Source organism: Asterias amurensis, chromosome 22 (genome assembly GCF_032118995.1).
Source record: "Asterias amurensis chromosome 22, ASM3211899v1".
NCBI classification, from domain to species: domain Eukaryota; kingdom Metazoa; phylum Echinodermata; class Asteroidea; order Forcipulatida; family Asteriidae; genus Asterias; species Asterias amurensis.
The window spans coordinates 2,277,617-2,292,844 of record NC_092669.1 but is presented as its reverse complement, the minus strand read 5'-3'; the positions used below and the strand labels follow the sequence as shown (position 1 = coordinate 2,292,844).

The 15,228-nt window shown below is 38.1% G+C and overlaps 1 protein-coding gene across 1 annotated transcript; it reads left to right on the top strand.

The window, feature by feature from the left end:
- Nucleotides 1-7,682: 7,682 nt before the first annotated feature.
- Nucleotides 7,683-14,260, top strand: LOC139953980 (uncharacterized). The gene is made up of 2 exons (XM_071953601.1): nt 7,683-7,888; nt 11,054-14,260. The coding sequence occupies exon 2, from the start codon at nt 11,054-11,056 to the stop codon at nt 11,942-11,944; it is 891 nt and encodes a 296-aa protein (XP_071809702.1). The 5' UTR covers nt 7,683-7,888; the 3' UTR covers nt 11,945-14,260.
- Nucleotides 14,261-15,228: the final 968 nt, after the last annotated feature.

Below are 15,228 nucleotides of genomic sequence, written 5' to 3'. Positions count from 1 at the left end.
TTCGTAATTTTTGAGCACAGTATGCATTTGAACAGTCATCTCTTGTGAAAGCACTGGATGTGTGTTTCAAAACACACTTTGTCTTCGACTTGAGCTACCAGGAGAAGTGTTCTGGCGTTTGGGAGTTCATTGAGTTGGTTGTGTTTGAACTCAAAGGCAGTGTGAAAGCAGCACTATTCGAGAGTTCAGGGCTTACTGTTCATCTCATGATTCATCTGCACAAAATGTTTGCAAATACGTATCAAAATCATAAGAGATGTGATAGTTGTGATAGTTTGGATTTATGGACCAACCTTACAGTTTAAAGAGGAACTCAAAGGTCAAATTTAAATTTGTATTCAATACCCTTCCAGTTTTGTCAAATTTGTGAAAATGTCAAATTCAACGCCGTTTTAATTGCTTAGCGACAATTAGGCTAAACCAACAATTCCCCATACAAATTGTTCAAACCCGGAGTTCTTCTTTAAGCTGTGTTAGCCTGGAAGTATTTATTCTGACCTTGCCAATTAATGTTGACCATTCCAGAAGCATTGTAGTTAAAGAAGTTTTTGCACGTATTGTTTGCAAATAAGTATCAAAATCATAAGAGATGTGATAGTTGTAACAGTGTTGATTTATGGAACAACCTTACAGTAGCTGTTTTAGCCTGGAAGTATTTATTCCGAACTTGCCAATTAGGTACATTTTTTTTTTTTTTTTTAAATTCACTGAAATTGTTGATTGATTATGAAACATACAGAACACCCCATTTTGCACATGTGATGTTTTGGATTGTTAATGTTGTTACCATTAAATTTTTATTAAAAAGTTGTTATCTTGAAATTCATGTTGTGGTCGCCAAGTCTCAGTATTTATGATGTGTCCATTTATTACAGCCCCAAACTCCATGAAAGAACACTTTGCTAGTATTCAACCCAAGCATTGTGTATATTATTACCAGTTTTAAAGGCAAACAGTTTACATTAAAAATCGGTAAATATTTTACTTCAAAATTAAGTAATTATTTTACATGAGTGGGTTTATACCCAGCAATTCAGTAAAGAAAACTACCCAATATTTATGTAAACTTTTACACAGCTATTAAGCAAGATATTACCCAACGCCTGTTGGGTAAAGTTTTACCTAATAGTTATGGTGTTCGCCCACTACATCTAAAACAGGTAATATTTTTACTACCCAATATTGATGTAAAGTTTTACACAACTATTTACATTGTAAAGCGGTAAAGTCTTTACTTCAAAATTAAGTAATATTTTACATGAGTGGGTTTACCCAACAATTCAGTAAAGAAAACTACCCAATATTTATGTAAACTTTTACACAGCTATTAAGCAAGATATTACCCAACGCCTGTTGGGTAAAGTTTTACCTAATAGTTATGGTGTTCGCCCACTACATCTAAAACAGGTTATATTTTACACAAGTTGTGTAATCTTTTCTCTGTGTGTAATAATAATATTGAACTATGAGTTGTATTTATTTCTTTTCATTGACTGCCTACGCCTATAGCAGCCATGAGGCATACCGTTATGACAAGATGATTAGACTTGGTGGTGTTATTGTATAGTGATTCATTCATTCTCAGTGTTTCGAAGAAAACGTCTAGACAACAAGTGAGAAATCCATGAAAATATGAACAATTTTTGAATTGCGTGGTATTTTTATACTAACACGCATACCGTTGTTATTTCAGTGCACTTTATCAAAACTCAAGGGAGTGTCATAGCGCTTATATTAATTTTTCTTTCTTTTCAACGAGTTATGTAAGATGTTCGAATAAAGACTCATTTATTTGCATAGCAACATCTTATGGTTTACATGGTGATGTAGTGCAATCTGTAGCCAGTCATCCCAGAACACAATGGGCGAACCCCTTCCCTTTACGATAAAGTGAACTGGGTTATTTTAAATGTGCATTCACATCATGGTACACTTTTTAAAAAATCCGAGAGACGAAGTAATAATGGTTATCTTGCTTAAAGGCAATGGACACTATTGGAATATTTCCTAGCAAGAGGCTGTGTGTATACACCATTGCGAGGTTTGAAAGGGGTAATTTCTGACTTTAGGCATGTGTGAAAGCACACACATTAATTCTGTGTGACAATTAAGGGAGTTATTTATTACATTGCAACTTCTGACCATTAATGATAAAAAAAAAATTACTTCTGTTATTTTATTCATATGCTGGTTTACATAATGAGGTCGTTTTGTTGACGACTGGTCGTCACCACTTTTTACAAAACAAAGTTTGTAACAAAACAATTTTGTCAACAAATAAAAACTAACATAAGCTTTTATGTGTCCCCTTTTATATGTAAAAGTCAGCTACCAGCAGCCGATTTCACGAAACGCTAGGATTAATCCTGCTATCTCGAGTTAGGACGGGTATAAACTCGTCCTAACTTAGGATGGGTTCAATGCGTCCTAACGTCTATGGATTCGGAACTTAACTCATCCTAAGTCCTAAGATTAACCCTAAGTCAGGAAGAGTTTGGTGAAATCAACGGCTGCCTATGTAGTAAAGTCTAGGCCTATTAGGCTGCAGTGGGAACTTCCATTGATCAAAGCCGTTTGTGATCCCACCATTATCCCATGCTGTAAATAAATAATTTGAATCAAATCCAATTGCTTCCTTTTCCTTTATTATGGCGCGCGTGTCCATTAACACTAAACTGTTTTTCATGCATATGAGCCTAGCGAAGTAGCATGAAAGCTATGTATTTGTGTCAGTGTGAAAGGCCATCCCTGGCTCTTTTGTAAGCCAGGCTGTCACATGTCACATGCATGTACATCATAAGTAATCTCGCTGGAGCGACTGTGTGCACGTTTACGTCTCTCGTGTTGCGAAACCGCCACGGGAATTCCCCCATACGGTAAATAGTGGATGAAGTGGACTGGATCACAAGATCACAAATTTCGAGTCAATTCGCCGAATTGGGGCGGGGGAGGGTCGCGAAAATTGCATGCACCGTGGGGGCGACGAAGTTTTAAAAAAACATGGGAAAACCTGACATCGTCAAACAAGACTATTCTGTAGCTGAAAAGAGCTAGAATATCTATATAACAACCTGGTTTTTTTAAAAGAATGATTATGTCACCATGACGGGTGTTAATAAACTGCGCCAATAAAGTATCTAAACACTTACAAATAGTCAGATTTATCGGAACCTGAATTAGTATGCCAAAGAATAATTATTCATTTCTATTCACCGTTAATTTCTGCACATTTTGACACATCTTGTGTTGCGCTACGATGTTGTTTGGTGGATTTAAGGACACTTGAGTGGCTTAAGGTCGAATTTCAAAAGTTGCAAAAGCCCCTATTCACCCCAATTCCAGAAGGGAACTCACACAAGCCTCACACACAGACAAAATCAAGACAAAAGACACAAACTCGTTTCGTTTACTTGACCATGAAATTTATGGCCGTATCTTTAACTCTAAAACTGCTGATATCCTGTCCTCAATACTTGGTGTGTCCTCCATCACTGTTAACGGCAAGGAGTCGTCTTCTCATACTCCAAACGAGACATCTGATCTGTCCCTGGTCAATCCCCTGCCATTTCCTGATCAGGATGCGTCGCAATCCCTCGAGAGTGGTGTCAGGCTTGATGGACTTGTTCACTTTCTTCTACTGCAGAAGTCACACTCGGGCGGCCACTCCTTGGCAGGTTGTCCACATTTCCCTGAGCTTGGTAGCCATTCCACCATTTTACTGACCGTTGCTGGTGACGTTCCAACTTGATGAGCTGCAGCTCGAATCGACATACCGGCTTCTATCAAACCAACGATCCGTCCTCTTTCCTGTTTGGTCAGTTGAGCCATCTTTCCTGTTATCTTGAAACACCTTTCCCTGTCTTACCATAATCAGGGATTCTGGCTCTTAACCCATTCTGTTGTATGCCTCCCATCTTTGACCCCTTTGCTTGGTTACTGACAATTATTGCTGATGTTCATCGCAACCGATTTATCCAAAACGCGACAAACAAATCATTTATAAAGGGCGGGCAAATGAAACGCTGATCTTACTCGTCACAATACAACGATTTAGCTTGAATAGGGGCTTTTGCAACTTTTGAAATTCGACCTTAAGCCACTCAAGTGCCCATAAATCCACCAAACAACATCGTAGCGCAACATAAGATGTGTCAAAATGTGCAGAAATTAACGGTGAATAGAAATGAATAATTATTTTTTGGCATACTATTTCAGGTTTCGATGTATCTGACCATTTGTAAGTGTTTAGATACTTTATTGGCGCAGTTTAGTTGTGGGTACGCAACAAACATACATAAATTTCATACAAATAAAGATTTTGTTTTGTTTATACAGAATGAGTGCATTGATTATTTCAGCGTTTTTTTCAAATAGCTGAACGGTTCCAAAACCAAAAGTATATTTTCCCTTAGAATGTTACTTTGTGTTCCTTGCATCCATTTTGCTGGATAAAGTAGCCGTTTGGCCTTCACTATGATTTTTGTTCTTAAAAAAAAACTTAAAAAAGAAAAACAGAAATTGGACATGATGGATTGATGGTGAGATTTCAATGTTTGCTTTGCAGTTAAAGCCATTGGACCCTTTCGGTAAACAGTGTTGTCCAAGGCCCACACTTTGTGTACCACAACTTCTATATCAAATAACAAACCTGTGAAAATTTAGGCTCAATCGGTCATCGGAGTCGGGAGAAAACAACGGAAAAACCCATCTTTGTTTCCGCGCGTTTCGCCGTGTCATGACATGTGTTTGAAATAAATCCGTAATTCTCGTTAACGAGAATTTATATTGTTTTGCTGTTTTCTCAAAAAGTAAAGCATTTCATGGAATAATAGTTCAAGAGAAGTCTTTCACCATTGCCTTCTGTAAACCCTGTAAGTTATTTGTAAATCTGTGAACTTTGTATTAACTTGTTGCCAGACAGATTTTGTTCTTTAGAGAACTGCCTGTATATCTACACCGTAGATTTTTCTCAAATCGGGAGACTTCTCAGCTCCAAAAAATAACTGCCTTGCTTTGTTGTCCTGATTTCTTTCTTCAATTGAATTCGGTCATTTTTCACAGAAACATCACTCCTGTGTAAATTAGTCACCAAGCTTTCGAACTGAATCACCAGTGATTCGTGGTAAATCTGAAACCCCATTGTATCATGTTTCCCCGAAAAGCTTCTGTGCTTGCTTGCGTAAGTCGAGTGATGTCCTTGAGTCACGATGGGTTCGCCCATACCTTTCTACCCTCCATTGTCGACTTGAAATCTGCTGATTCCATACCCGTGTCCATTTTAAGAATGTCAGTGTACGGTGAGAATTAGATGATAAAATATTCTCACTTGTTGCACCACTAAAGTCCCAAAAGATATTACATTGTAATAGGGCGCAATCGTTCAAACAATAAACAACTACTAGTACACGTGTATATAACGCCTTGTCCTATGGCACCACTCTAATTCGACCAAGAGGGCGCCCTATAAGGCCCACTGATAACCACAGCGCATGCTGCTGCGAAGTGGGGTGCAACACAATAAAATAAACTACCATAGCATACAGTGATTAAGTTATGAGGACATTATTTTCTCTTATTGCATCACCTGTTCTTTGGAATTACTCTAACTTCCCTAAGAGGGCGCACTATTATGTTCACCCAGATAACCACAATCGCTGCAGTGCATCTGTGTGGGGTGCAAAACCGACCATAGCAGAGTCTTTTTGGGGAGATATGATGAACACAAGTTACAAAAAATGGCATAAGGCGTGGGTTCGAATCCCATCCGCTTAATTGCTTTTTCAAGGACTCGGGGGAAGTAGGCCTACTGAGGAAAGGCAGTGGACACTATTGGTAACTACTCAAAATAATTAATAGCATAAAACCTTTCTTGGTGACGAGTAATGGGGGAGAGGTTGATAGTATAAAACATTGTGAGAAACGGCTCCCTCTTAAGTGGCATAGTTTTTGAGAAAGAAGTAATTTTCCACGAATTTGATTTCGAGACCTCAGATTTAGAACATGAGGTCTCGAAATCCACCATCTTAACGCACACTTCTTCGTGTGACAAGGGTGTTTTTTTCTTTCATTATTATCTCGAAACCTCGATGACCGAATTAGCTCAAATTTTCACAGGTTAGTTATTTTATGCATTATGATGAGATACACCAACTGTGAAGACTAGTCTTTGACAATTACCAATAGTGTCCACTGTCTTTAAGTGGTTTTTAGTAAAGTTTTAACTTAAAAACTAGAATCGATTTGGGTTTTCCACATTCTAAACAGTGCAAGTTGAATTAATGAGCAGCGGCAGAAACTACTTACATGTGTACCAATGTTATATTTATGTGTACTATCCCATTGTATGTTAACTTTGGTTGGCAAAATTACGGCATACACTGCCCGCCATCCCCCCCCCCCAAAAAAAAAAAAAAAATAAAAAAATAAATAAAAAAAATCATAGTAGAGATTTCGTTCACTTATTAACACCGCCCTCTCGTGGTGTCATGTCCAACAAGAAAAGCTTTGGGAAAAGCAGTGTTAACTAGCGTATTTATTCCCCGTCTTCTCCTAACTTGTTGAAGACTGATATCCAATTGGAAAAACTTCATTAAGTTGAAGCGGTAACATTTTGTGATAAATGCCAAACAATATTTTGTGTTTTGTCAAGGAAGCGGGTCGGTATTCCTTTGTGCTTATTTTGATCTGTTTAAACAAACTAACTAGTAAGTCTTTGTCGCATCCTTAGACTTGCAATCTACAGTGATTAAGTTATCTTTAAGAGGTGAGGAAGGGTGTGGCTTTCTGTTCCCCGGAGATTCGGTGTCTCCCCCCCCCCCCCCCGACATGGAGAATTGTGTACAAACCTTTTTCTGATAGCGCCCTCTTGTGAAACATCCTCCTTCAGCCCATTTTAATTTACCATAGGGGGAGAGAATCTCACGTAATTCTCTTGGACATAGGATCCTTGGTTCTACTACCAGAAATAATATTAATATTAATAATCAGCTTAAATATTCATGGCCTAGGTTCTGGGTTCGAATCCCATCAGAGTAGTATGTATGTGCATTTGTTTCACAGGACTTGTGAAAGTACTGAGTATACAGTGCTTTAAAGATATCTGTGTCATTGGAAAATGAAACAATATTATGCTTCATCCCTATGCAAAATTAAAGTTCTATGTATTAACTAACTCTCTCGCTAAGTTGAATAAAAGTAAACTTTATAAACCTACAAACTTATTTCGAATTTTCATTTTCATTTTTAGAACAATGCACATGAAAACATCTGGCTGCACGCAAATCATTGTTTATTAAGAACTAACCCTAAGCGTCCCTCTACAAAGAAAACATGAACAAAATATTAAAGACATATTTTATATACAATTTTGTATCAGTTTCGAAATAACCCTTTGAAACAATTAAAGGAAATGGATTGCGTTTTTGTGTTTTCAATTTGTTTTTAAACGAATTTAAACCCCTTTTTCGAAACAGGAAGCAAAAGTCTAAAAAAAAAGATTGGAAAAAAACCTAAGCACACAAAGTTGTAGCATCTGCATTAAGGTTTCGGTTTTGAACGAGCTGATTGGTGGATCGTCCCAATGTCACTGAAAAGGACGATTCTGATTGGCTAGAGAATAACTCTAGGTTAACACTATATATATTTATTATACAATGAACAAAAAACAAGTGAATCATTTTTCGTCGAAGGATAGAGTTTATCAAAACATGTTATCATTTTTGTTCTTTTAAAACCACAAAATGTGGTCGATTTTTTGTATCGATCTGAGCTTATTTAAAAAGAGGGGTTTTTTGAGCAGGGTTTTTATGTAGCCGAAAAACCATGACGGCTGTGACAGGTTTAAGGCTCCCGTCCAAAACACCGAGTTACCGATAGGACACAGACATAGGTGAGTTTTTAATTGCTTGTACGTTTCATATAGTAAGGTTGACGTTAACAGCATGTAATGATAATTTCTAGATGAGATGGGGTGGTTCTGAAAAGAACCGTAGGTTTCAACTTCTCGACGTTTCGATCAGTATGCTCTGATCGTCTTCTGGTGGTAGGCCTAATGATATTGAGTTGGTGTGGTTCTTAAATGAATCGTAGGTTTCAATCCGACGTTTCGATCAGTATGCTCTGATCTTAATAACAATAATTACAACATTTATAGAGCGCTAAATACGGAAGTTTCTAAACGCTATAACCAGATTGACAGAAAAGATGGGTTTTAAGTTGAGATTTGAAAGTGTCCAATGAAGAAGCTGCTTGAATGTGGATGGGTAGCTTGTTCCAAAGTGTTGGAGCTATGACTGAAAAGGCCCGATCGCCATAGCGTGTCATGGTGCGGGGTCCCGGGGAAAGCTGGAAATGAGCTATTGAAGAAGAGCGAAGGCGTCGAGTAGCTGATGAAAGTGAAGAAGAACGAAGGGCTATGAGGTCTTGGAGATAAATGTACCGGAGCCAAATTATGAACAGCTTTATACACAAGAAGAAGAATTTCATAAACATATCTTCTTCTGCTCCGATCGGGATTTTTCTTCTCCACCAGAAGACGATCAGAGCATACTGATCGAAATGTCGAGTTGAAACTTACGGTTCTTTTGCAGAACCACCCCATCTCATTTAGAGATTATCATTTCATGATGTCTCCGAAACCTTACTATATCTTATTCACAACATGCAAAGCTTCAAATCCTAGTTATATAAATAAAGTAGGTATTTGTAAATAAACATGAAAGAGCATATAAAATTAGATGTTGGAAACTGCTTCCAACCAAAGGGACCTATGGTATAAATGCAAAAGAAGTTTATGGCCTGACTTGTCGACCCTAATATCCATAAACATGTCACACATTATTAGGAAGTGACTAAAAAGAAAATTAACCCTTTGGTGTTTTAAGGGCATCCTCTTAAAATCTCAGATGGATTAAAAAAACATTGTAATGGGATGGTACGTCAATAATTTTTTTGATATTGGAGTACACAATCCTCTATAGTTTACAACAAGAATCATATGAAAAAGGATGGTACATTATTGTTTGGAGGGGTACATTCATTGCAATCCTTTAAAGGCAGTGGACACTATTGGTAATTACTCAAAATAATTGTTAGCATAAAACCTTTCTTGGTGACGAGTAATAGGGAGAGGTTGATGGTATAAAATATTGTGAGAAACAGCTCCATCTGAAGTGCCATAGTTTTCGAGAAAGAAGTAATTTTCCACGAATTTGATTTCAAGACCTCAGATTTAGAACTTGAGGTCTCGAAATCAACCATCTAGACGCACACAACTTCGTGAGATAAGTGTGTTTTTTCTTTCACTATTATCTCGCAAGTTCGATGACCGATCGAGCTCGTTTTCACAGGTATGTTATTTTATGCATATGTTGAGGTACACCAACTGTGAAGGCTAGTCTTTGACAATTACCAATAGTGTCCACTTTTTTTAAATCCATACATTCACTACAATTCGTACATTCACTCCAATGCCTTCTTTTTCAAAAGGCATAGGAAATCATTGAACCACATGAGCAAGATTAATAGTAGGCCTACACCCCTTGAATCTCTCATCGAAGTGACAGTGATTATGTTTAAAGACTTAAATAATAATATTTCAAATGTGCCAGCTTCATTTTGGTTTTCAACACCAAGGAACAAGCATTGAAAGGTCACCATTTGTTTCAATAAAATAAACCTCAAACGGTCAACTAAAATAAACCTCAAACGGTCAACCCCGTTTACTAATTGATCACGTGACCACATGTGACCTCCAGTGACCTCTTTAGCCTGTCAACCGCTCGTCTGGTCATTGACTAGCACATGGTCAAGACGGCTGGAGGTCATTGTCTTTTAGCGTAGAGGTATGTAGTATTTATTTTTGTGTTTTCGTTTACAACATTGTCACTTATCAGTTTCAACATGGAGGTTTCAATTTGGGTTTTCCGCCTTCAAGACACTGGACGCACTTTTGGTAAATTGTCATAGACCAGTCTTGTTATATGTCTTTTGCAAGAAATAACAAACTTGTGAACATATTTGAAGTTCAATTGGTCGTCGAAGTTGCGAGGTAATAATGAAAGAAAAACACCCTTGTCGCACGAAGTTGTGTGCTGTCAGATGCTTGATTTCGAGACCTCAAAATCTAATTCTGAGGTCTCGAAATCAAATTCGTTGAAAATTACTTCTTTCTCGAAAAGTACGTTACTTTAGAGGGAGCCGTTCCTCACAATGTGTTATACCATAGAGCAAGATCAACGGGTCTCAACTGCACATGTCTTAATTACAGTTCGTTTTGTAAGGTCGTAACACAAGATTCCCAGTGGGGTTGGACAATTCTCTGATGGAAGAATTTGGTAGATTTGTTTCTTTTCAGGAAAAGCAATTTGAGACCGACCTCACGCGAGCTATTTTGTTCCCTCAAAACGTGAACTAAGCGAGGACAGACAGCTGGTAAATAAAAGCATAGCTGAAATGTGTGTGTGCGCCAAGTTTCATGTTTTCACCACTAAGTGCACGAAATTCCACTGATCGCCTGAACTTGTGTATAAAATTGGCAGAAGACCAATTTTGATGTTGTATACGAAAAAAGACCAGTTTTCAATTTCAAAGAAAATTGTACTGAATGTATTTGGACAGTTTCCATGTAAGCTTATCTTACTTCGCGGTAGGTATTAGAAAGTATTACAAGTAGTCGCTGAGAATTTGTTTCTGCCATTTTGAGATTAACGGTGGACACATACTATAACACTGTACGGTTTGGGTAAGTTTGTCTGTATTCACGTAGACTTGACTCAAGTCACAATCCCGTGTCAATCTCAGAAAACGATTTATTTGTGATTCCCCAACCTGTTGTTCCGCACGGGACCACAATAGCCACAATAGCCACATTGACGGTGGCGGGTATGCTTAGGGACCTTCTGCACGAGAACGGGTTGAATCAAGTCTAGTATCCACCCAAACTCCTATAGTGGCCACCATATCTCAAAAGGCTATTTTATTTTGTAGCTAACCTGCATTTTCCAACTTCTTTGGTAAAAGTTTTAAATCATTTTGTATCTTTTTCTCGTTTCAGATGATGAAGTTCAGTTTCTTTCAGAGTGTGACGGTGAGTCTTTTAGTGGCCGTACTTCTTGATCATTTTGGGCCGGGCTTTGGAAGCGTTGTCCCCGCCTGCGAGAAGGGGCACTTCCGTCCTAAACCAACCGAAAGCTGTACGCCGTGTACCGTCTGCAACAGCCGCACGATAGAAACTGAAACCTGCCGACGCAACGCGGACACGGTGTGCGTGGCACGTAGGACCTGCCCGTCCGACGCGTTCCTGAACAGGGGGAACGGATTGTGTCAACGATGCACGAGATTCTGTCCATCTCCGCTTGTTAAGACGTCGCCTTGTCTTGAAGAAGCCGACGCGGTATGCGGTCAGAGGTCATCGAAAGTTCACGGGAAGAGCAGCCGGAGAAGAGGGTCGAGCAGTCGGTCTCGACGGAGAAAACAGAGGCGGGGAAAGAGGCAGAAGTACCGGTTGCACGCAGAGGAGGCAGGCCCCCTTGATAAACCAGAGAAGGTGTGCTCAGATGGCTATTTTTATGATCTGAACTACAGAAAGTGCGTGGTTTGTAGTAGAGGGGCTTGCGAATTCACCGAAGTCGCGGCGTGCTCCAAACACAGCGATCGCGTCTGTGGCAAGGAGCGGCCGCTTTCATCACCAACCGAAACATCCACGATATTCGATCCCTTCGATTCGATTCGAGATAACAAGCTCCCCGATACGATGAAAGCGAAACAACGACCCCGGTTACTCAGCAATGAGTACCCGGATTCATCATCCAAGGGGAGAAGAATCGATTCCGAATACCAAACTTCAGAGAATCTCGATATTAACTACCCGAAGAATCATGAGGTCAACATCAAATCGGATTCGTCGCAGATGGTGCTGAGTAATAGCCCAGAGGCGTTAGATTAGGGGAAGCTCCTCAAATGACGTCACAATATTATCAAGCCGCCATTTTGAATTTTTACATGTAACTTTTCACATTCTATTATAAGTTGAAAGTAACAAACAAGATGGTGAGGACTTTACAGTTACCAGTGTCTGTCGTTGGGTGGCGCTACATTTAATTTGTAATCCAATAGGGTGGACGCGTGGCATTTTAAAATATCAATTGAGACGTCTTCTGCAATGAGTTATGGGACAAAAAAAAATCAAAGGCAAACCACTCGGGCGGCAACCTTTGTGATTCGAAAGCAGATGTCTAACCACTGGAACAAAGAACATGATTATAGAACTGCCTCGGGCAAGCTTGGTGTTCTAGCCGTAAGACATCTCCTCTGGCAATGCATAGGTTGTGGGTTCAAATCCCACCCAAGTAATTTGCCTGTGGTTTTTGGCTATGAAAATGGGCCCTACATGTACATAAAACTAATGTATTTTTGTATCTTTTTAGAGGCATTTTCAAACAGTGTGAAACACATGGGACCAATAAGTTTTGCAACACACTGTCGGCCTTCAAAGGCTTTTACAACATATATATCGCGATAATAACATGGCCACAAAAATATATTTATCTATAGGCCTATATTAAGTTTATACTTTTTTCATGGGTGGATTTCACAAAGAGTTAGGACTAGTCTTAACTCGAGTTAGGACCAGTTACTCGTCCTAACTTAGGACTCACTATTCAATTTGTGTATCTCCTAGGACTAGTCCTAAGTTAGGACTAGTCCTAACTCTTTGTGAAATCGCTCTTAATATTTAGGTAGTTTTTTTTCGTACAGTGTGAAACACATAGGGACCAATACATTTTGCACCCCACTGTATAAAGACTAACAATCTATCGTGATAATAACATATATCTTACAACCATAAAATATTTTTTGATGTTCAGTTTTACTTCAGGAGTTTTTCCGTAAAATAATGTGTAATACACATTACCCATAGAAGATTTTCCATAATGGCTGAACGAATCGTTTTCCATTCAAATAAACCAAAAGTATACCCTACATTTGAAACAAAAAGTTCAGCAACATCAACCCAATTTTATAAGGCCGTGTCCGAAACGACGACTTCGGCTACAGCTACTTCTAGATCAGTGCGTCTACCAGTGTTGAAGAATATAGGCAGACGCGCGCGATCTAGCCGTAGCTGTAGCCGAAGTCGCCGTTTCGGACACGGCCTAATAATGGCCATACATGATTAAATCTGTTAAAATGAATGTAAGCTACATTATTTATATCTCAAACACCAAATTATGGTCAAAAGTGCATTATTTTTTGCACGAGTGATCATTCCTGTTGCTTACACCAACAGTTAAAGGAACATTACAGAATTGGTTTTTGCTAACAAAACAGTTGCTGGTAGTGTAAGTACTTTATGTAATCCACCATATACATAAACTGACGAACCTGTAGAAGTTCGAGATTGATCGGCCACATGGGTCACGAGAGAATAGTGAAAAACCGATTACAAATTTTTCAATGCATCGATGCCAAAATAAAAATGAATAAAATACTCACTGAGCAATAAAACTCCAAACGCGAAGTTAGGTTATTTATTTCTCATCAAGTATGAAATTTCATACAGAAATATTTCAAGGAATTTTTTCAGCTGTCATCATCATTAGACCGTGTAAGTTTTGTGTAAACCTGTGATCATCACGATTTTTGTTTCTTACCAATTCTGTAACGTTCCTTTAAAGCCATTATACACTTTCGGAACAGAGGACACAGTCATGTCAATTGCACTGTGATTAGAAACTTTGAATGACATAAAGACAAGGTAGTCCTCATTACCACACCAAAAAAAAAAAAAAAAAAAAATATATAAAATAAACAAATAAATAATACTGCTATAAACATCCAGGTGCTTGATAACTGAGTGTGCTAAAACATTTCATATAGTTCAAATAATTTGAATTGTTGTTATATTATTTCACCTATTGACATTTTGTATAATTTTGTACACAAACTATTTTGACAACTTAACATTTGGCGTTTTTAATCACGAATTTGGTTTTATAGCTTAATTTTTTGCCAGAAAATAAATGCGTTATAGCCAATAATTGTTTTAAACACATTTTTACTGAATAGCGATTTCACTTTTTAAGTTGAACATTATTTGTCATTTGTATTAATTCATTCCATAAATTAACAAGCCTTTTTTGTTTCTATCTATTTTATTTTAGGATAGATTTAATTTTATTGTATTTTCATTTCCTATTTTTGTAATCATAAGTAGAAAAGTATTAACACTTTGTGCTATCAAAACTTTGCGTGACCAAAACCGATTAAAGATATTACGTTGTTTAAACAACTTTGTATGTGTACGAACTTCATCTTTGGGAGTTATCGGTTTCGAAAAGGCTTGTTCCGTGTTTTGGGGAACCACTTCAAACTCTACTTTGAACTCATTGAACTCCTGCACTCTATTACACTTTTATGGGGAGGTCAGGACAACCTCGTTCCCACGGATGTACGAGATCCTCGCACCATTGTTTTATCTTCTTTTTTTCGACGTAACTTTTTTTGTTTAAATGGTCTGAGTACGCAAGATTAACATCTGAACATTTTCGTTTCAGGAGATTACTTTCGTGACTTGTTTTTACTCACTTCTCAAAAAAAAAAAACTATCGCACCTCAGCAAGTAATATTTCAAGGGAAGCTTTCTACCATCATTATCTTTAAACCGTGTAAGTTCAGCGTAAATCTGTGGACATTGTGTTCTGTGTCCTATAAAACGTACACAAACCCTTTTGGACAATATTGGTATTTGTCAAAGACCAGTCTTCTCACTTGGTGTATCTCAACATATTTATGCATAAAATAACAAACTTGGTCGTCGAAGTTGCGAGATAGTTAAGAACGAAGCTTTCGAGACCTCAAAATCTAATTCTGAGGTTTTGAAGTCAAATTCGTGGAAAATTACTTCTTTCTTGAAAACTACGTTACTTCAGAGGGAGCCGTTTCCAACAATGCTTTATACTATCAACAGCTCCCCGATACTCACAACCAAGCAATGTTTTGTGCTAATAATTATTTTGAATAATTACCAATAGGGCGCTGGACACTAGTCCAGCGCCTTTAAAGCCATTAGAGACTTTCGGTAAACAGTATTGTCCAAGGCCCACACTTCGTGTATCACAACTTCTATATAAAATAACAAACCTGTGAAAATTTAGGCTCAATCGGTCATCGGAGTCGGGAGAAAATAACGGGAAAACCCACTCCTGTTTTCGCGCGTTTCGCCGTGTC